The 20,510-nt window shown below is 46.3% G+C and overlaps 1 protein-coding gene across 1 annotated transcript in view; it reads right to left on the bottom strand.

The window, feature by feature from the left end:
* Nucleotides 1–20,510, bottom strand: part of prkdc (protein kinase, DNA-activated, catalytic subunit) — a gene marked incomplete at its 5' end in the record, with an annotated part of 58,470 nt that overhangs the window by 5,473 nt on the left and 32,487 nt on the right. The window contains 27 exons of the mRNA XM_080020086.1: nt 774–994; nt 1,201–1,268; nt 1,355–1,562; nt 1,661–1,804; nt 1,898–1,985; nt 2,473–2,684; nt 3,167–3,327; nt 3,997–4,180; nt 4,263–4,465; nt 5,923–6,097; nt 6,647–6,806; nt 7,755–7,857; nt 8,474–8,582; nt 9,272–9,496; nt 10,089–10,277; nt 10,437–10,575; nt 11,152–11,363; nt 12,382–12,561; nt 13,425–13,556; nt 14,017–14,132; nt 15,192–15,407; nt 16,283–16,457; nt 16,735–16,945; nt 17,290–17,388; nt 19,003–19,176; nt 19,336–19,485; nt 19,821–19,942. Coding sequence (XP_079876212.1) covers nt 774–994; nt 1,201–1,268; nt 1,355–1,562; nt 1,661–1,804; nt 1,898–1,985; nt 2,473–2,684; nt 3,167–3,327; nt 3,997–4,180; nt 4,263–4,465; nt 5,923–6,097; nt 6,647–6,806; nt 7,755–7,857; nt 8,474–8,582; nt 9,272–9,496; nt 10,089–10,277; nt 10,437–10,575; nt 11,152–11,363; nt 12,382–12,561; nt 13,425–13,556; nt 14,017–14,132; nt 15,192–15,407; nt 16,283–16,457; nt 16,735–16,945; nt 17,290–17,388; nt 19,003–19,176; nt 19,336–19,485; nt 19,821–19,942 — 4,376 coding nt within the window. The remainder of the gene's footprint in view (nt 1–773; nt 995–1,200; nt 1,269–1,354; nt 1,563–1,660; nt 1,805–1,897; nt 1,986–2,472; nt 2,685–3,166; nt 3,328–3,996; nt 4,181–4,262; nt 4,466–5,922; nt 6,098–6,646; nt 6,807–7,754; nt 7,858–8,473; nt 8,583–9,271; nt 9,497–10,088; nt 10,278–10,436; nt 10,576–11,151; nt 11,364–12,381; nt 12,562–13,424; nt 13,557–14,016; nt 14,133–15,191; nt 15,408–16,282; nt 16,458–16,734; nt 16,946–17,289; nt 17,389–19,002; nt 19,177–19,335; nt 19,486–19,820; nt 19,943–20,510) is intronic.

The raw sequence follows: 20,510 nt of genomic DNA on the forward strand, positions 1-20,510 counted from the left end.
GCAGTCAATACATCCCAATACATGACATTGTTTATTATTATTATTTCAATTTCTTATTTGTTTTCTTCTCAAATGTACTATTTGTTCACCTTAAATCATTAATTATTCTAAAATATTAATTCCCAAATGTTTTTTTTTGTTTTAAAGTTTATTATTATTATCATGATCATCATCCCACCAGTAAGATGGAGCATTCACCATAATTTTCCCCTTTTAGCACCCGTTAGATACAACTAGTTCTCATGACAAATGGTACGAGAACAAATATACAAATATTCCCAAACCTATTTCACCAAATCTTTAACATAGCAACATCAACTATTATAGTATCCAGTATATAAAAAAAAAAAGTTAATACCATTTATAGTTAGATATTTCTTTCCCCTTTACTCATCAGGTTGCCAGCACCAATCATCATCCCATGTTAGTAGAATACTAAGAATTTGTCATGGTGATTATCTGTGTATGTACAGATGATTAGCGTGAAACAAAAGCTTGAAAATTTTAAGTAAAATAATAAAATAAAATACAATAAAAAGTAAATACAATTTGGCAACTATACACAAATAGCCCCAAAAAAAAAGGCAAAACAAGAATAACAGTGCGACCCTATGCAGAGGATAAGTTACTGGTATGCGTATACAGTACATTATAATTATAGACGAGATATGTGCATGCTTAAGGGAAAAACTGTGTCATTAGGCTAGAGCTGCATTGTTGAAATGCAGCTCTCTTCGCTCTTCGGGCGACACGCCGGCGACGCTGGTGACTACCTGGTTGTGATGGGGACCACCTGGTAGGTGCGGAGCTGCAGACCCCGGCGGGCGCAGGCTGTGTCGGCCGCCAGCAGAACGTTCATGACGCCGAAGAGCTGCTCAATGCGCTGGTCCTGGCGCAGGTCCTCGCCGCCCTTCACCAGGAAGGGGTGGTCGCGCTCGTCGTCCCCGCGGATGACCAGGCGCTTGGGGCGGCGGATGGAGGACATCACCTTCACCTTTAAAAAAAAAAAAAGTACACACAATTATATTGCTGCGAGAGCGAAGTAGGTGTCAATTAAGAGTTTTTGAGACCTGTAAAATAGTCCGAAGTACGTCCTAAATACTGTAAGTCCTACTTTTTGAGACTTTTGAAACGATACCGTGGACACAGTCAATCGATACGGGATGACGATTTAGCAATGGAAGGAGAGTTGACGCATACCCTCTCATCAAAACCTGTAATTTTTGCGTGGTACTCCGGCAGGGGCTTGGATCTGCCGTCGTATTGTCCTGTAACAACAGAGAAGTCAACCCCGTTAGTGCACGGACAAGGCGGGCAAGCGAGGCCGCGGGCGCAAGGCGGAGCCGCTGCCGACCTGGGACCTCCAGCTCGTTGCGGAAGGGGTCGGCCTTGAAGGCGCTCAGCCAGGGGGAGTACTCCTTCAGGTTGCCGGGCTCCTTCTGAAACTGCCGCATGGAGGCGGCCAGCTCCTCCACCCGCCTCAGGAAGCTCCTGTCTTTCCTCCCCTCGAACAGCCTCGCACCTTGAGAGCCCAGCAGCTTCTCCACGTCTTTAGCGAATTTCTGTCAAAAAGGGGAACATTTTTTGATAATCGACGGGCGGGGGCCCAAACACAAGAAAACCAGGCTTTTTTTTTTTTTTTTTGAGCAGTCCTACTGACCTGGATGAACCTCTTCCGGAAAGCTCCGTACCCTTCTGTTTTGTGATCCCCGAGCGAAGCGCGCATTTCGCCGTACATGCAGGCCATCCTCTGCTTGTGAAAGCCGGGTTTGTCCAGTTCGTTTTTGACGTCGTCCCACCAGTCCTGTCGCCGGCAAACCAAAAGGAGCGTCGTTAAAAGGCTTGAGCTATTCCACGGTTTTATAAAAAAACAAACAACAGAACAAATGTCGGCGACCTTGAAAAGCATCTCGGGGTTGGTGAGCTGCTGCAGCGCCTCCACGAAGTTCTTCACGGCGCATCCTTTATGCAGCAGGGCTGAGAGTCTGTTCGCGCGCACACACACACACACACACACACACACACACACACACACACACACACACACACACACACACACACACACACACACACACACACACACACACACACGTTTTGGAACGGCAAATTCCACACTATTGTCAAATGCGGCAATTCCAAGGGCCGCGACGCGGACGTTTACTGATCTCATCAACTCTCGGGAACTGATGTGACAAAATCTGTCCCAATCTGTCCACTCCACTGTTAAAACCCCGCGTTAAACGCAACCAATCAACCAAGTACTGCACAGGGTACATCAAAATCAAGTCGTTGATATATCAACACACCCAACAACGGTAGTTTATGCACAATGACCACATAACATAATAAATATCGAATACCAGATGTCATATACACATATATACACGATGTAAAATTTCCCCATCACAAAGCGGGATTCCTCGGCGGTCCGCTGCGGCGGATCATTCCCCGGCGGATTCAAAGCGACGCTACCTGTGGACAAACTCCCGCCGCTGGTGTCCCGTGGCGGAGTCCTCAAACTGGTAGCTCTCGCCGCTGATCATCTGCGCGTACACCAGCGCCTGGGGGTAGCACTCCGCTATCTGGCCGATGGAATGCTGCACCGCCGCCGCCTCGCGCTTGTCCAGCAGCGCCATCATCTGACCGATCCAGCCAATCAGCATCCAGCAGGGAACCGCCGTCATCTACACGCCGACGATAGCGCTCGGTGACTTTCTTTATTCATATTTTGACTTAACCATACTTTTTTTTTTTTTTTTTTTTTACAATATTTACATTTTTTATTAAATGCAGTGAACTCGAAAATACTTTGTGCAAGGATTTTCGATCGATTCGAAAAGGATTCTCGGAAGAGGGGTGAGAAATAAACAGTAATTGGGAAGAAAGGCAATGCGGGTGAGGAGAGTTTGCACATGGATTTTACCGCCACGACGCCCCAGACGCACAAAACGAACCCAAGACTCCACTGAAATAAGTTGAAAATAATTTGCTGAGGAGCAATCGCGATTGGATGAAAATAAGTATCACCGAGTTCCCGGCAAGAGAAGGTAACGCGTAAATAGGACGATAAAACAGCACCGGTCTCGGCCCATTTGCTCCGGCCACTTCCCTCCGAAGGCGGGCGCCTCGACCGCCGAGCCGAAAAGAGCCGCTCAGTTTGGCCCACCTGTGTGGCCATGAGGTCCAGCGTTTCGGAGGGGTACAGCTCGATGATCTGCAGCAGGCGCGGGAAGCGGAGACGGGCGTCCTCCGAGTTCATCTTCAGGGCCTTCAGCATGCTCTCCACCACGCGCACGGGCAGCGCCAGCAGCTCGGGGAACTCGCTCACTGCCGGCCAGACGACCCAGCGCGCACACAGACAGACAGATAGACAGGTAGTGAATAAAAAAAACACATGATTTGATCCGCCCCCGGTAACTACATTTTAATTCCAATAAGAAACCGCTATCGCGTTCCATTCCTCACGTTCATAACAAACTCAATTTCATGAAAATTTGAATTTAGAATTAACCTTTTAAATTAAACAATGAAATAAAAAGCGAATTTGTAGAGAAGTCTGCATCTCTCAATACACATCGTACTTGTTTACTAGCGGCTCTTGACCGCGCCAACATGGCGGACGCACAGACGCGCAGCGGCGACATACTGCAAACCCTTCACCACATGTGGTAAAGTAGCAGCAACGTAGAGCGACGAACCGTGAACCAATCACTGCACTTCAGAGTAAAACACAGCACGCATCCGTCTTGTCAGTCTTCTTTTCACTGCAACTATGCAAAGAGATTTATGGAATGATGGCTTTAAAAGGTAACAGCGGCAGTGAAACTGTACTTCACCGTGATGGTTACATTTTGTAATCTGCGGTTCACATGCTAGCCGAACCGTGGGGGGGGCGACCCGTACGGATCACGGATCACCTACTTTCCGTGACATCATTAATATTTTGCGGCTCCCAAATACAAGCTCAGACGGTGTAAACCGGCGGGCGACACCCACCGGTGTCGCTTTGCTCCTCTTGCCGCAGCAGTTTGTCGCAGAAGTTGCTCAGCGTCATGTAGGTCTCCGCCACGCTGGCGGCCTCAACACACTCCTGGCTGTAGGACTGGAGCTCCTCGTCGGCCTTCTTTGAAGCGTCCAGCAGCATATTCAGCGCCTTCAACTGCAGACCCACTTCTACGGTCTGGGGGGAGGGGTATAATGAATGCACGTAGCTCCCGTGTTTCAAAGGCAGCTGACCAAATCGACTTGTGTTGGACCGGTACCTTTGGACGGATGACTGAGGAGGAGGAGGAGGAGGCTCCAGCCAGCTGCAGAACTTTCTCCGCTTTCACCTTTTCCACCGTGTCCAGGACCGAGGGGCTCCTGCTTACAGCGGCGGCCAGGATGGCGTAGGAGGTTCCCTGCAGAATGTTCTGGTATCTGAACGTTTTGGCCGTGGCACTTTGGCAGTCGGCCTGGAGCTCGTCTGCCGGGGGGTGAATGTTAGACACTTTGTAAGTAACCAATACGATACGAGCTAGCGTGTAGTGTTCGGATATGTTATGATACTTTACTTTGACCCTTAAACTGGTAGTGTGTTTCCCAACCTTTGGAACACCGTCATCCACTAAAATAAGTCAAGAGGCAAAAAAAGGTCTCGGTATTTGCCATAATTCATATTGAATTTGACCGATTTACACTTTGCATTCGAAGAAAAATAAAAAATAAAAATAAAAATAAAAAAGATTGCGAGAATTCCATTCACGAAGCACAGCACAACTTCATCACCTGACTCTTCCGACTGGGTCATCGTTCACAGGAAGTCCTCCCTCACTCGCCGCGCGCTACGCAGCCAAACCTCATCAAACGAGCGGAACATCCAACGACTCTCTGCTCTTGACCGAGTGACTCGTCGACAGCCAAATCTCCAAAAACCTCACATCGCGACGGAAAGCTCTCACGTTCGGGGGTGAAACTTGAGCGTAGCACACAATGGGTGCAGCCTTGCAGTTTTGATCTGGCAACAGAAAACTGTAGCTTTCCAGCGTTTATTTTACATGAAATTAAAAACAATTTGTGGGTTATAATACCAATAACTTCTGCGACTTTAAAGGAAGATTCCTGACCGGAACACTCTGACATCGTTATAATCGGAACACGGGATTTGCATAAACTGGAGCTGCGGTGTTGACATGGCGTCATGTAGCTTCATTCCCAATATGAGTCAGTGTGTCTTCACTTCAACATAGCACCAACTAGTATCGGATATTCATTTCAGGGGTTTATGCGACAATATATCTAAATGTATGTAATCCCATAAACATACATGCACACGCATAATGAAGGACACCACCTCACATAACCTCAGCCACATATCTTTATCTCTCAGCACACAGTGTTAATTCCCACAGACATTCCAACCTTGGGAGTCCAGCCGCCGCTATCGTTGTTTTGGGCCTCGCCGCGACGCAGCTGCAGGAGCAGGACCAACACCTCATTGTCCTTCGCGCGTCACAGAGTTGGCCTTAACTTGAACACGCATGAACCTGTGACGCCAAACTGACCATATATTTTCTGACTCTTCCAAAATAAAACTGCTCGAGAGCACACCCCTGACCCGACCCTTGTACAAGTAAAAATCAGCGTCTGTCTGCCTCTTAATTTAAGACATGATTCCCTGCTAATCAGCTTCCTGCAACACCCCTACCAAACAAAATTCTTAAAGAGGAGACATCTCCAACATTGCTTTCAGCGTTTTAAGTCAACGTTAGTGTCCGTCCTTACAATAGGGGTGTGGTCAAAACAGTTCCGGAAAACGTCAGGGAAACAAACCTGCCGGAAGAGAAGGAAAGAAGCCCGGCAGCGTAGCAAGCGGAGAATCACGGGGCGGTCACGTCTAAAGTAATTAACCATGTTAACCAACACACGGTGCTTCCTGCTTACCCAGCAACGAGATGGTCTTCAGCATGGAGGTGACCTGCTCCACGGGGCTCTGAGCGAGGCTGCACTTGTGGCTGTAGCGACTGAAGCTGTGAACCCACTGCAGGAACCAGCCCCTCTGCGTCTTGGCCTCCCTGTGCAGCTCCTTCAGCAGCTTGGTCGCCACCGGGAAATTACCCTGCAAAAGGGAGCGCCGGCAGGTTGGGTGCGACGCAGGCTTGGATGCCATTTTGCCCCGAGGCCCCGCACGGGCATTCCTCCCGCTTGCCGTTCGGCGTTTCTCCCTTTTGAAGCCTGTGCTATTTCGCGGAGCTTTGCCCCCACCACAGCGCTCAGCGGGCAGGCCGTCCAACCAATCGTGAGCACCGTAAGTACCGCTTTCGACAACGAGACTCGAAAAGGAACCGTAAAAAAATTAATAAAATGCATCGGTGCATAGGAAGTTCACTTTAGAATACCGTAGAATGATCCAGAAGTCTCCCCAAAAACGCAACTTTGACTCCCTACTAAATCCGCGAGGAGCTCATCAGTGGTGTTCAGTAATGTTCAGAATTATTTTTCCCCGAAGAGCGCTACTCATTAAAGAAGACTATCCGTCCCATAGTGCGAACGCAACCTCAAAGTTAAACAGTAGCCTGAGCATGTCCAGGGGTGGAACGCAGAAAGTAGACTTCCTATGAGGACGCAACCGGCTCACGGACACATTTTTCCAAGGACGCCGGGTCACCTGTCCCCTGGCGCTGTCGGCCATGCGCAGCTTCATGTTGAACTTGCAGTCCTTCACCAGGGCGTCCACGCCGAGCGCCGCGCCGTCGGCCTCCATGCTGTCGCCGTCGGCGTCGGCGTGGCCGCTCAGCTTCTCCCAGATCTTGTCCAGAAAGAAGCACCTTGAAGCACAGAGAGGGGGCGGCGTGAGGGGACGCAGCGACGACTCTCCACGTCCGCTTTCTCGTTTTGTTCCCCCCCAAAGCGCAAACTTAAAAAAGGTCCAATCGGTAACACCCGATTCGCCCGGGGCGCAAAATTGGCAATGACGTCTATGACACATTGAGACAACATTTACAGCAATTAAGGATCGTCGCAGTCTTTTCCTTGACTCGCTGTGTTCTTTTCTAAACAATCAAAACATTTCATTTTCAACTTGATTTATAAGTTGCTGCTTTGATCAATATAACAGGGTTCACTCCAGCCTTACAAGATGAAATTCAAGGATTTTTTAAAGCACTATTTTTTCCATTTTCAATGACTCCATTTTTAATGTGATCTTTATTAATTCAAATATAATATAATCTTAGTCTCCTTGTCTAGCATTGATATTATATACTATTATTTGTGTCTGTTTTTATTTACAATTTGAATAATAAAACCAGGTGGACTATCACAGGTTTTCAGGCACTTCAGCACAAAAGGGACTATTTTCAAGGTATTCCAAGTGTCTATTTTTATTTACTAAAAATGTTATGAAGTTATGATTTGAATGACAAAACCCAGGGAAATATCACAGGTTTTCAATGATCATGTTTTTTTTTTTTCAAAGACTTTTCAAGCACCTCAGCACCAAAGGGGTTATTATCAAAGTATTCCAGTAATTACGTTTCTGAGGACAAAATTCAAGCACTCCAAGCACCTCAAGAACACCGTAGCTCACGGGGATGGGAGGGTGGAGCGAGAGAGGTCTGGGTTCAGTTTGGGGGGCGTGGACAGGGGATAACAATGGCACACCGATGTTGTATCGCTCGGCTGCTCCATCACATGTGCATCCCCAAAATTAAAGTGACTCAAGGTTTTTTTTTTTTTTGGTTTGTCGACGTTTGACATTATTTTACTTCACTCACCGAGACGTGATGACATCGTCCCAAACGTTCATGGGATCCACTTTGGAGTCGGGGTAACGATCCGCCCACGACCTAATGAGCCTCTTCAGGGAGGTGACAGACACTGACAAACAAAATGCAAAAAAATTTTTTCTTTTGGTTTCGTCTCTCGCAAGTTTATGAGAATGCATTACATACAGATGCCAAAATGGAGGTGTTTTAAGTTTGCGGGAGAAAAAAAAAAAAAAGGCCATTTGCCCCGTGACGTCACAGGGGGGAGTCTCTCTGCCTCAGGGCAGTAGCAGGCTGGCAGTCAGTCGCAAGTCGCCATTCACCGTAGCGCCCATCTGTCTCATCTCCGTCATGTTCAAGTTCGCGGGAAAAGTCAGGTTGTTTTGGTGGACGCGGCACTGCGATAAAATGAGTCTGGAGTAATTCTTGTATCAAATCGCTCCATCACTTCCCCACACATAAATACACTGGACATGCCAACCTGCAAGTTGCCCTTTAATGGTCGTAAAAACCCCAAAAACAGGGGTATTAAAATCTTTTTCGAACACGGGTGGAGGTAACGACAGACCGCAAGATCTATTCGTTTAACTTGACAACCTAAATAACAAAATAAAATAAAAAATCATACACGAATACATCACGTTGTAAACAGTTCCTGTTGCCAGTAGACAAAGAAAAAAACAAAACTAATTAATGGATCTGATTTTTGTACCATGTAGGCAACTCACCGTCCCCTCTGATGAACGACAGGAAGTCCTGGATCTCCGTCAAGGCCTGCACTGACTGCAGGACGGTCAGACGACTCTGGCTCAGCAGGGTGTCCACGCTGGAGTAGTTCTGTGTTCAGGTGAGCGGACGCGGCGCGGGGGACAAACATCATTTTAGGAATTTTGACATTGGCTTTACTGCCAAGTGAGATGGAATATTGACGCGTTTGGACGTCAAAATGATTGATAACATGTAATGGACTCCTACCACTGCACTTGACAGCAAGGAATAATTAAAGGACGTGCAACAGTTTTTTATGGTTGATTTGAATTAAAGTTAATCCTCAGGTTTATTGCATATTTCCATTTTCTTTTTTCCTTTTGTATTCTTATTTATGCATTTATTTTATTGCCTATTTTGCCTATGTGAGCTACCGTGACACTGATATTTCTCCATCACACTGAAATCCATCCGTCTATTTAGTGTTATTTATCTCTCTGGACTGACATGCAAATTTGCCGTTTAACAGAGATGAAAAATACATTTAACATAAAATAGTCACATTGCAATTTTATTTTTGACCGTTATGCACATTGCCACAAACCCACCAGAAATAATATTCAACTCATATTTCTTCACGTGAGTCACACTGCTCGTATTTATTGTACCGATTATAATGAGCTGGATATCGTCTGACATGACTTGATGCCGACCATGTTAAAAATCGGGACAAATGCTTACATTCATTTTGGGATTTTGAAATTAATTTCCCCTTCTGAAACGAAACGATCCAGAAAACAAAAAACGGTGCGCCGAACCTGCATGAAGAGCTGCATGGCGCAGTTGGCGTGGTACTTGGCGCGGTCGTAGTCCTCCTGCAGGATGTAGAGCAGGCTGAGCTCCTGGCTGTAGCTGCTCTCCAGCAGCCTCTTGCGCTCCTCCACCCTCATGGCCCTGTCCACGAAGCTGAGCAGCGACTGGTCCCGCCGGCCCAGCTGCAGCTGCTTCAGCATGCTGCGCACCGTGTGGCCCAGGTACATCTCCTGCCGCCGGCACACACCGACAACACTCATTTTAACATCCACTCGCTTTCCTCGTGATATGGCAGTCAAAGCATTAACCCTGACTTACTATGTAAGTGCCTTTCTTAGTTTAAGATGAATTAGTTCTAGACCAGGAGGTCCTAGACTCCGGTCATGAAGGACTCAGTCAGCACCTCCTGCCTGGTCTCGGTGCCGGTCTTAGTCCAGATAATCCCTTTTCTTTATTGTCAGGGTCGACCTGGAGGTCACGCGTCCTTTCATCCAAAGATAAACCTGCCTCTGGCCAAGTTTGATTTAAGCCTTCACTGAGGCCTGCAGCGACCAAGTCTACTTCCAGGACCGAGAAAGGCCATTTCAGTGAGTCCAGAATAAACGTGTGATTTAGTCAAAAGCTCAGGCCTCATGAGCTTAAAAGTATGGTTCGCCTTTCATGGTCTGCTCTCGCTGTGCCACGTACCCAAAAGCAACGCGGGTGCGGCTCAAAAATGACACAGACTCGTGCAAAGGTTCTGAGAAAGCAGGTCTCAAGAGTTCAAAGGTGAACTTAGAATCATGTTTTCGGGGGCTTTCCCGAGCCGCTGCGGTACGGCACCTGGTAGGAGGGCTCCGACCAAATCTTGTCCAGGTCGGGTGGATCGCCGCCGTCGATGTTGACGTTGGCGCAGTACTGCAGCGACTTCCAGTCCGTCAGCTGACTGTACGCCTCCAAGGCGGCCACCTCCCAGAAGTCCTTCTCACACTCAGTGGGTTCGCCGTCATCCCAGTCTTCCGTGTTGAGGGCCTGGAGGAAATGGAAATACCGGGTATTCTCAGTCATATCACTCGTGCAGTGGCCATTGGTATTAACTGCATCACAATTAATAGTGTTGGATGGCGGTACAGTCCTGTTTCGGCTTTTATTTTTCACTGTCCCGCGGAGCAGGGGCTTCTCTGTCGATACCTCGTTGTAGAGCTTCACCGCCTCCGCAAAGTCGTTGTTGGCCTCGGCTCGGAGCGCCGTGCACGTGATCGCCTTGGTCCCGATTTTGCCGGCGAAGATCCCGCGGACGACGTCGTAGTCCTCCAACGACCTGTAGAGCCTGAGGGAGGGGGGAGGGACCGGGGAGGGCCCCGGGAACACAGCGTATTTACAACCCGCTGAACTCGAATCTCAGAATCCTCTTTACAATACCCACGCGAAGCCGGTTTCTGCCGGTGCCTCAACTCATGCTCTCGGCGCAACCATCTTCAGCGTCGCAGGTTCTTGGTTGAAAAACACAGTGACGCGCTACCAGCGCCGATACCAGCTTAAAGGTGCAGCATGTGGAATTTGGATGGCATCTGGCGGTTAGGTTTCAGATCGCAACCGACTCAATACCCCTCCCCATGGCGGTGCGACATGGCTGCCTCCGTTGAAGGGGCCAAAGGCCCTCTCTCTAGTGCCAGCGTTTGGTTTGTCCGTTCTGGGCTGCCGTAGAATGCAACATGGCAGCCTCCGTGGAAGAGGACACGCTCCGTACGCAGATAAAAGCGGCTCATTCTAAAGTGGCACCAGCACAACGGTTCTTATTTTCGTGGGGTTATACATCAATTAAAACAAACTTGATGAAAATGACCAAGTCCGTTCCGTAGCTTTCTACACGCTGCGCCTTTAAGACGAAGGCTAAACAACGTACTTCGCGAGGTGGATCCACTTCTCAGTGTCGGGGGGTATGTCCTTGCCGCGCCCCCGGGAGCGCTTGGCGGGGGGCTCGGCCTGGCCGCCGGCCTGCAGGAGGCCGTCCTCCAGCAGCAGGATGCCCGACGGCTGCTGGAGACTCGCCAGGCAGCTGGTGCTGATGGCGGCGGGGTGAAGCTGCAGCAGCTCTTTGTGCTGGTAGCTCATTTCCTGGCAAAAAAAAACAAAACAAAAACAAAGCACAGGGCAGAGTTACGGGGTCTCTCCAGTGAGTCTGTACCACTGGGTTGATGGAACGTCGGGGGGGGCTTCGGTGGTCGGTAGTTTGGAGATCTTAAATGACGGTGGCAGTCGTGGTTGGTAGCCCTGTGACAACTTGCCACCGGAACTAACCCGCTCCTGACCCTGAGAGTTACAATTTTCACCCAATTTAGTTTACAACTGTTTGCTTTGTTTGTAGATTTTTGACATCCAATTTCACCCGAATCCCAATACAACTTTTTGGCGATTCGGCTCTCCAAAATCCGGCCAAACTGCCAGGATACACAATTGTGACGTCCCCACTCCTCCTTGACAACAGCACTGGAAATTTGAGATGAATCTACATTTCATAGTCTCCTCCATGGGAACTGACGAGGCTGGCCATCCCTCTTTCCATCCAAAAACATAGTATCTCAATCTTTTTACACAAGGACAATTACTTTAACGCCCTCCCTCCCCGCCAATCATCAATACCGGCAAACCAAGTGACAAATCAAGTCAGAGTAAACTTTGTTGAAAAAACTATAACACTACTGTATCAAGAACATGAATGTTCATGTCCTTTCATACATGTAATACTAATATTAAAATAAATGAAAACTAAGCTAAAAAAAACCCAAAAAGAATAATAATAAAATAAATAAAATTCATAATCTTTTCTGTTTTGCCTTTATAGTGCTTCATTTAGTTCCTGTAACCTTTGGTGGATGTAAAATTATATAACAAAATAAATGTATAAAATATGATTAAATATTTAAATTTTATCTCTTGAATAAAAAAAAAATGATATCACAGGATTTATACATTCATCAATTTTAGTTTCACGCGACACAATTCACCCCAAGTCAATCTCACGTGCCGCCCTGCAGTACCTGTGCGCTCACCCTAGGGGGCGGGCCCCAAACTTTAGGAACCACTGATCTGTAGCTAATTATGCAACGACGGTGCGTGAATATGGGGTTCCAACCTGCACGCAGGCCACAAACGGGGGGAAGAACAGCGTGCTCTTGCCCAGGAACCCATTCATGTCTCTCAGAAGCTCCTCCTTGATCTCCTTGCTCTCCTTCGCCGGTCTCAGGCCCTCCGCCTCCCTCAGGATGCCCGCAAACAGAGCGCTGAAAAGCTGCTTGGCCAGGATGGCGTCTCGCTGGGAGGATGGGAAAGATTTTTGGACAAAAGAGGCAAGTCGTTTTACTGGTATATATTAGTCATTTTTCTGCGTTTTTCCAGCACTTACTTACTCCCCCCCACCACATTGATGCTCCTTGAATATTTAATATATATAATACTGTACATAACATATAACGGTTCTCAACAGAGGACATTACATTGCGAAATGATGATTCATTTGGTGTCATCTGGTCATTCACATGCTCCTAGATAGTGTTTCTCAACCTTTTGCGTCTATCCTGTTAACCAACTAACGCCGTCACCAAACATAACAAACATGTAGAACTGTGCTCATTATTATGGCCTGGGAAGTGTTTGTGATGCACGATGAGCGCGGCGAATGAGCGCGGTGAGTGAGAGGATCCCCGACGCCACGAAATGGAAATAACCACCGAGGACCAAAGTCCAGGACAAAATAAAAAAAATTTAAAAAAGGCCGATGCTTTTGGCATAAGTTCGTATCTAATGTGACCGACTGACCAGAATCAAATGATTCATGAGAGAATTCCATAGACAACACAAAGCCAGACTGACTCCTCTGACTCCCAGTCAGCACGCGTTACACCAACAGAATCAAACGAGCGACGGCGCTCAAGAAGGGAATCTGGTATTCCGGCTGGAACGGATGAATTCGGTGGGGTTTTTACAGCTTTGCAGTTTTGACCTTGCGACGTCATCAAATGGAATTTGAAACATTTTCCCACGGCACAGCCTGGCAAAGCTCTCAGCGTTTAAAAAAAAACAAAAAAAAACGCTGCTTGTGTTACGGCCATTTATTCAATTCCGAGTCCCCACCCCCGGCGGGCGGCGCGGGGCGGGGCTTAGCGCTGGCTGTCTGACCTGGGCCAGGGCCTGCAGGGGCGCGATGAGGCTGCTGTGCGGGATCTGGATGTCGGGGAAGTCGCCCACCCTGTAGCTGCGGTACAGCGTCACCTGGGCTTCCTTCCGCAGCCTCTTGTCGGCCTTGTCCTCCTGGGGGGGGGGGAAATGACATCATCACGCCGTGATGTATGTTTAGTGAGACGTTATGGGGTTGATCACCTAATTAACTCTGTTTGTCATTCAACTTTATTGACAGTTTGAATACCAGCTTTAATGACATTTAAGACCCACATTTTTATTCCTAAACACATATCACTCTATTGAAGATATTTTCTAAAATGGCCGCGGTTGTAAAACGATTCTTCCTTTTAAAATTATGTAAGCAAGTGTACTTATTATTTTCAACCAAATTAGTCATTTCAGAGCTTAAATACCGTATATCAAAACTATGTATAAATTTGTACAATTTCCTTGGGAACAACAACGCCTTTTTTTTTTCGTTTGTTTGTTTTTTTAACGAGCATATCTGCAAACTACGTGTTGTTTGACCAGAAACAAAACTATGTAACTGCTCTTTAAAACTCTCGGCCCAGAGTAGAGTGTTGGATACCTTTCTCTGCCTCTGTTGGTCGATCTCTTTTCTGGCGTAGATCATTCTGACTTTCTCCTGATCCTTGCGGAACCTGCGCCTCAGCCTCAGGATGTCGGCTCGCCTCTCGCTTTCGGCTGGTGGAGACGCAGCGCACGGTGAGTCAACAGCGGCCCCGCCCCCCAAAAGGTGCATCTCAATGAATGAATCCACACGGGAACGGGGGAAAATAATTACGTCCACGACAAAAACACAGTTTTTATTTGCTTTGCTCGGCTAGACAGGGGAACGGGGACACACCGCTCCGAAAAAATAAATCTTCTAAACTTTTGATTGCAACTCGCGAGGGCGGGGCCGGTGGGGCAGCACTCGCATCAGGGGGGGTGCGGCGCCCCCCGAACAGGGCACCCCTGCGGCCCGGTGGTTGGGAACCTCCGCCCCAGAGACTGAAACCCCGGCCTCATCGCAGCCTTGGCCTCGTTCATGTTGAGAGAACGCTCTTGATTCCCACTGTCCTCATCTTTACCTCGTGCTCACCAAGACAACAAAATTGACTTTCCATCTCTGGAACGCCAATACCATTTTCACACCAAAAACGAGCGGGGTTATTTGACCAGGGACTGAAACCCGGGTTTTACCTTTCCCACTGATGACAAATGCCTGATGTTAGCAGGTGATACCGGGATTTTGGTGCAGTGGGAAAGGACTAAATTTGCCAGGGAACGTGTTCTGTTTAGTCCCAACAGACAGACAACCCATCCCCAATGAAGCAGTTAGAAATTGTGAAAACAAGACACAGTTGTCTTAAAGTCCAAATAAATTTAAATGAAATCATAAAAGCAATGGAACAAAGTTGATGATGATCATATTTAAAAGAGGTAGACCATCGGTTCATCTAAGGCAGGAATGTCCCAGACTGTTTCCCCTCAGGGGTGGGCCATTACTCGACAGAAACCGACTTATAATAATAATTAAAAAAAAACAACAGAAATTGTACCGAGCTCCTTAGATTTGATTCATGGGTGTATATATATATATTTTTTTTTTTAAACCCTGAAAAAAAAGTGTTTAATTTCTGTACAAACAACAAAATTCAATTTCAATGCAAAAAACAACTCAAATCCTACCAAACCCGGACAAACCAGGCCCATCGTCTCATGTAATTATCTGCGTAACAAACTCAAACCCCCACCGACCTCTGCTGCGGCTGTCGCCCTCGTCGGGGGCGGTGGCGAGGCGCCGGGTTCCGAAGCCCTCGCCTAGGGGTTTCCTCGCCGCCACCGCCGCCTGCCTCTCCGCTTTCTTCCCAAACACCAGCAGGGAGGAGGACGAGAGGGACTCGGAGCCCAGGGTGTAGTCGGCCAGCGTGTCCACGCTGCTGCCCGTCAGCCAGTTATACGCTGTGCGTCGGCCTGAGAGCCAAACAAACGCAACGACAAGACGGGAGGTGAGCTTTAAGAACATATGGACTCATGATAACCCAGATAACCCAAAGAAAGACTATTAATAACCATACTGTTATAATAATGAAAGAGGTAAACATAACATTAAATATGTAAACATATAGCAGACATTGGATTCCAAAACGACTTGCACCATTTTTCCAGTGGAAGTAAAACTGATCGTTAAGCAGAAACAGAGTTTTGACTTTTTTCATATTCATACTTTTCATATTCTTCTGGACTCTTATCCGTGAATATTGCCCATACTGTTACACTACAGACGAAACATTTGCACATTCCTGCACAAACTGTACAGCTTTATTAAAATAAATAAATAAATAGGTATATAAATAGATAAAAAAACAGCCTTATTATACATATTCTTATATAACTTACTTATTGTTTTACATTTATGTTTCATGTATGCACCGTACACCAAGACAAATTCCTTGCACGTGTAAACTTACTTGGCAATAAAGACGATTCTGATTCTGATTTTGATATTTAAACACAAATAGAAGGGTGGAAATGCAGAACTTGGCAGAGGAAACAAACACAACACCCTAACAGAGATATAGTCTCCTCTGGACGGACTGAGAAGATTGACCCCGACACTGAAGTGAATATCTCATGACGGGACTTCATGAGTTAATAATAATTAAACATTAACTCTAATGTCTGAGCTAGGCGCATGAATGGGACGAACAATTGAATGGTAAAGGAAGAACGGAGACATACAGAGAGGAAATAGCAGGATTATACGGCAAACAGATGCGTGCACCGGAAATCGCCGAATGAAAGACAAACGGAGAAGGAAATCCAATACAGCTGGGCTGTTACGTCACCTTCCGTCTGGGTTTGGGTGAACTGCAAGGAGGTCTGCGTGGCTCGGAGCTGGCCCCTCACCATCCCTGCCTGGGACCCCGTCGGGCCCTCCTGGCCCTGGGAGCCCTGGGTCTCCACAAACATGGGCGTCATCACCGTGCTCCGAAGGCGCCAGTTGGAGTTGATCACATAGTCCTAGGGGAAACAGGCATGTATGGTAATTGGGTCATTTGATCAAGTGCAATTGCCTAGACCAGGGGTGTCAAACTCAAATATACAGTGGGCCAAAATTTAAAACTTGGACAAAGTCGCGGGCTTTGTTTTTTATTGAAAAAATGGACCTAAACAAGCTCAAACAATATGGAACAAGCAAAGCTTGATATAACTTAATATTGCAACTCAACTCTCACTATAAGGTTGTGGTAAAATGCTCTGGGTTAGGGACACAGAGGACCTTGGGATGCCCACTCACCTGGAACGTGCACTCCGACAGCGGATACTCAAACATGTGGCGCGTGAAGTCGGGACTCTGGCTCGTCATCTCCAGCAGCAGGTTGGAGGCCAGGCTGAGGAAACAGCGCTCTATCTGGCAGGAGTACAGCGAGTGGAGCACCTGCAACATCCGCTCCAGGGTGGCGGTGGGCAGGCGCTTCTCCTGGCTCCAGAAGTTACGGACGTAGAGCCTGGCGGAGGCAAGTTTGGGGAAAAATGCCGTCAGAGGCGGAACTTAGGGACCGAAAAAGTCCTCCTTTGGTATTTTGAGTCAACAATCTTGATTTGCTGATTATCACAACTTGGAGGAACATTTAAAGAGGGAAACTGGGTTGAAATCTTGAAAGATTATTGAAATGGTTTTAATTACACTGAAGTTGGCCAGTGCTCTAGTATTAAAGGAAAATAATAGGATAATTAAGGAAAAAAAATAAAAAAATAAAAATATGAAAAAGTTAAAACTTTAAGAATCCTCCCAATTTTAAGAGAGTAAGAGTAAATAAGAGTAATAAGAGTAAAATGCATGTTCACTGACTGCAGCCCTTGGTTCTCGTCGACCAGTCCCTGCAGTAGGGCGTCTTTGGCGGTGTTCAGGACCGCCACCGAGGTGTCGTCAGCCATGCTGTCTTCATCGCTTATAAAAAAAAAAAAAAAAAAAAACATCCGAAAAAGAGTTACTCGCCAGGCCCCCACGCATCTATGATATCAAAAGGGATTCTTTTTTAAATAGGTTTTCTTTCTTGTTTAGTTACTGAAATCTACTGGATATTAAACATCTTTCAAACAGCAAAACGCTAGCTAATCCCATTCATTTGAGGTCGAAATAATAATAATAATAATAATAATAATAACAACTAAAAAATGATAATAAATATTGCTGCAGGCAGCAATACACAGGGTCCAGTTTAATTGTTTTATGTACATATTACAGTTTTCCATGTTCTGCGAAACACAGCACATGTTACAAAAGTTCCAAACACCTTGGAATTACATCCGGACCAATCAACGTGCACTTACGTCACTGCATGTTGCTCTTCTGGTGTTCAGTTTAAATATCCCTGAGGAACAGTGTTTTAAGAATTACGATCGTTCCTGGATGACGCTGCGATGCGGGTTTTCGAAGTGGCGCAGAATTACTACCACAAGTCGATACGCTTGTTGCGTGTTATGACTTTATCCTAAAAAATAAATAAATAAATCAGAAGGCGGCTGTCTATCTGTAGTCCACAGAGTCGTGCCTCACTGTGGGAGGAAAACACTCTGTAGAAGTTCCCAAGTCCAAGGCGACACACACACACACACACACACACACACACACACACACACACACACACACACACACACACACACAACGGTATTTACCAAAATACCGCGGTATATGGTTTAACAGTATTAATGTTTCCCATTTTGTTTTCTGTATATTCAGTTAGGTAAATATTTTATAAAGCCTCTGCGGTGCAGCACAGGAAGGCGTTCGTCGGGACTCTCAAAATTACGAGGGAGGCAACATAAGCGGCACATGCAGTACATCAAAATCCGACTTATTTGCAAAGTTGAAGATGTCAACTGAAAATTCACCTCAACCTCATGTTGGCGCTGCACGGTAACAGACGAGCAAATGTTGTAATGATCCATTCAATGAGTCATTCCCCGAAGCGCCACATTCCTCCATGTTTGCTTGCACTCGCTCCCATGCGCACGCACGTAGCGTACAGCGGCGTGTGGTAAAATATTGGCGTAAAGCAGTTCTGCAAAGACACACTGCAAAGACGGCGGAACGCGGGGTTGTATCGGAATACAATGTCCCACTGCAGAGCGTTTTCCCCAAATTTTTGCTCCGTATGTGGATCGGTCTGGATGAAACCTGAACCGCGACATGTGCAACGTCCCAGTTCTAACGAAACCTCAACCGTGTCCGCAGCTCCTGCAGGTTGTTCTGTTCCAGACAGTTTTAGCGCGAAAGATTCAGAGGAAAATAATGCGGGCTGATTCCCTAATAATAATAATCATAAAAATAACAATAACAATAATAATAATAACAACAATATTAACAATAATAATAACAATAATAATAATAACAACAACAACAACAATATTAACAATAATAATAACAACAATAATAATAACAACAATAATAACAACAACAATAATAATAACAACAATAATAACAACAACAATATAATAATAACAATAACAACAACAACAACACAATAATAATAATAATAACAATAATAATAATAATAATCACCTGTAGTTGTCTTGGATCCACATGAGGATGTCATACATCCTCTCTCTGCACACGGGCGAGGGGTGGGAGATGAAGGCCACCAGGGCCCCCAGGACCTCCTGGAGCTGCGGTGGGGTCAGCAGGGCGGTGATCCTGTGGAGGATGTCCAAACACACCCTCTGCCTCACCTCGTCCCTGTGGACAGGGGGCGATTAGATGACCTGACACATTAATTAGTGAACTGAATTATTATTATATATATTTTTTTCACAAAATGGAGGGCATTGAGGTCGTCCAGGGCACGAAGATTAAAACGCAAGCGTGTCTTAAAGGTCTCCAAAAGGTCCTGCTCACCTGTGGCCCAATATCTCCACAAAGCCCTTGGTCTTGAGCTGCAGGAAGATGTCCGGGATGACCTCGGCCCGGCTCAGCACGCACTCCAGGCAGTGTGTCTTCAGCACGCCGTGCAGCTTCGGCAGCAGGAAGAACACCAAAGTCACAAACCTGGAAAACGCAGCGGCGTTGTGCGGGGGGAGGGGAAGCCATGAGAACTTTGCCAAAAAGATCAAGAAGGGAGATTCCAGGAGGTACGTGTGTGTGGTTATGCGGGCCATCATGTTTAATCTGCTTTGAATATATATATATAGTACACATGTTTCCAGTACAAAATATTTGTGATCAACCTTTTAAGTGCGGGGACAGTTTGGGAACACACCGTTTCAATGAAAGGCATTACATTTCACTGCATATATGTATGAAAGTATGTATATGTATGTGACAAATAAAAAAATCTTGATTAAGAATGGTGCTTCCATCACATTATTGCATTTTATACTCACCCGTCCATAAAAGGAGGGAAGTGCTTTGACACTTTACTCAAACAAATAATGAACTTGTCATCCATGTCTCTTTTCTTCAACTCCTTCACTTTACCGGCAGCGTACCTGAGGAGGGCCTGATGCTGTTGGAAGAACCCATGTGAAGATCAAAATTAAAGCACATACAATAACAATAATAACAATAACAATAATAACAATAATAATAATAATAATAATACACATGATCTGATCATTTTTTTCCAAAATCATTCTTCAAAATCATTAATCATTCTGGAGTGACGGTGCCAGAATAGTAGACTTTTCCCGGTTGATGTTGGTACAGCCTGAGGCTTTGGGTACTCAGATATGATTGGGAGGGACACACCGATTGTCAAATTCTGGGCTGACAGTCGATACCAATGTTTTCAGAGCGAAAAGGAGCCTTGAAAAGCATGCTGATGAATGTTATTTACATTGGAAGAGATGAGAGGAGCAATTTCAGTTGGAATTTAAATCCCTCGTGCTGATAATGAGCGGAGAAGTCCGTACATACACAAAGAAGTCCAGTCCAACCAAAAGACTTCACACACTGAACCTACTCTCAAAAAGAGTATCTCAGATAGAGTATCTCCCTCCCCCCACTAAGTGTTGCATTAAATTAAGCCCAATTACATCTTGTAATAACACAAATAGGTTTCAACAATGCTAGAA

Source organism: Zeus faber (assembly GCF_960531495.2).
Source record: "Zeus faber genome assembly, chromosome: 19".
In the NCBI taxonomy this organism is placed as follows: domain Eukaryota; kingdom Metazoa; phylum Chordata; class Actinopteri; order Zeiformes; family Zeidae; genus Zeus; species Zeus faber.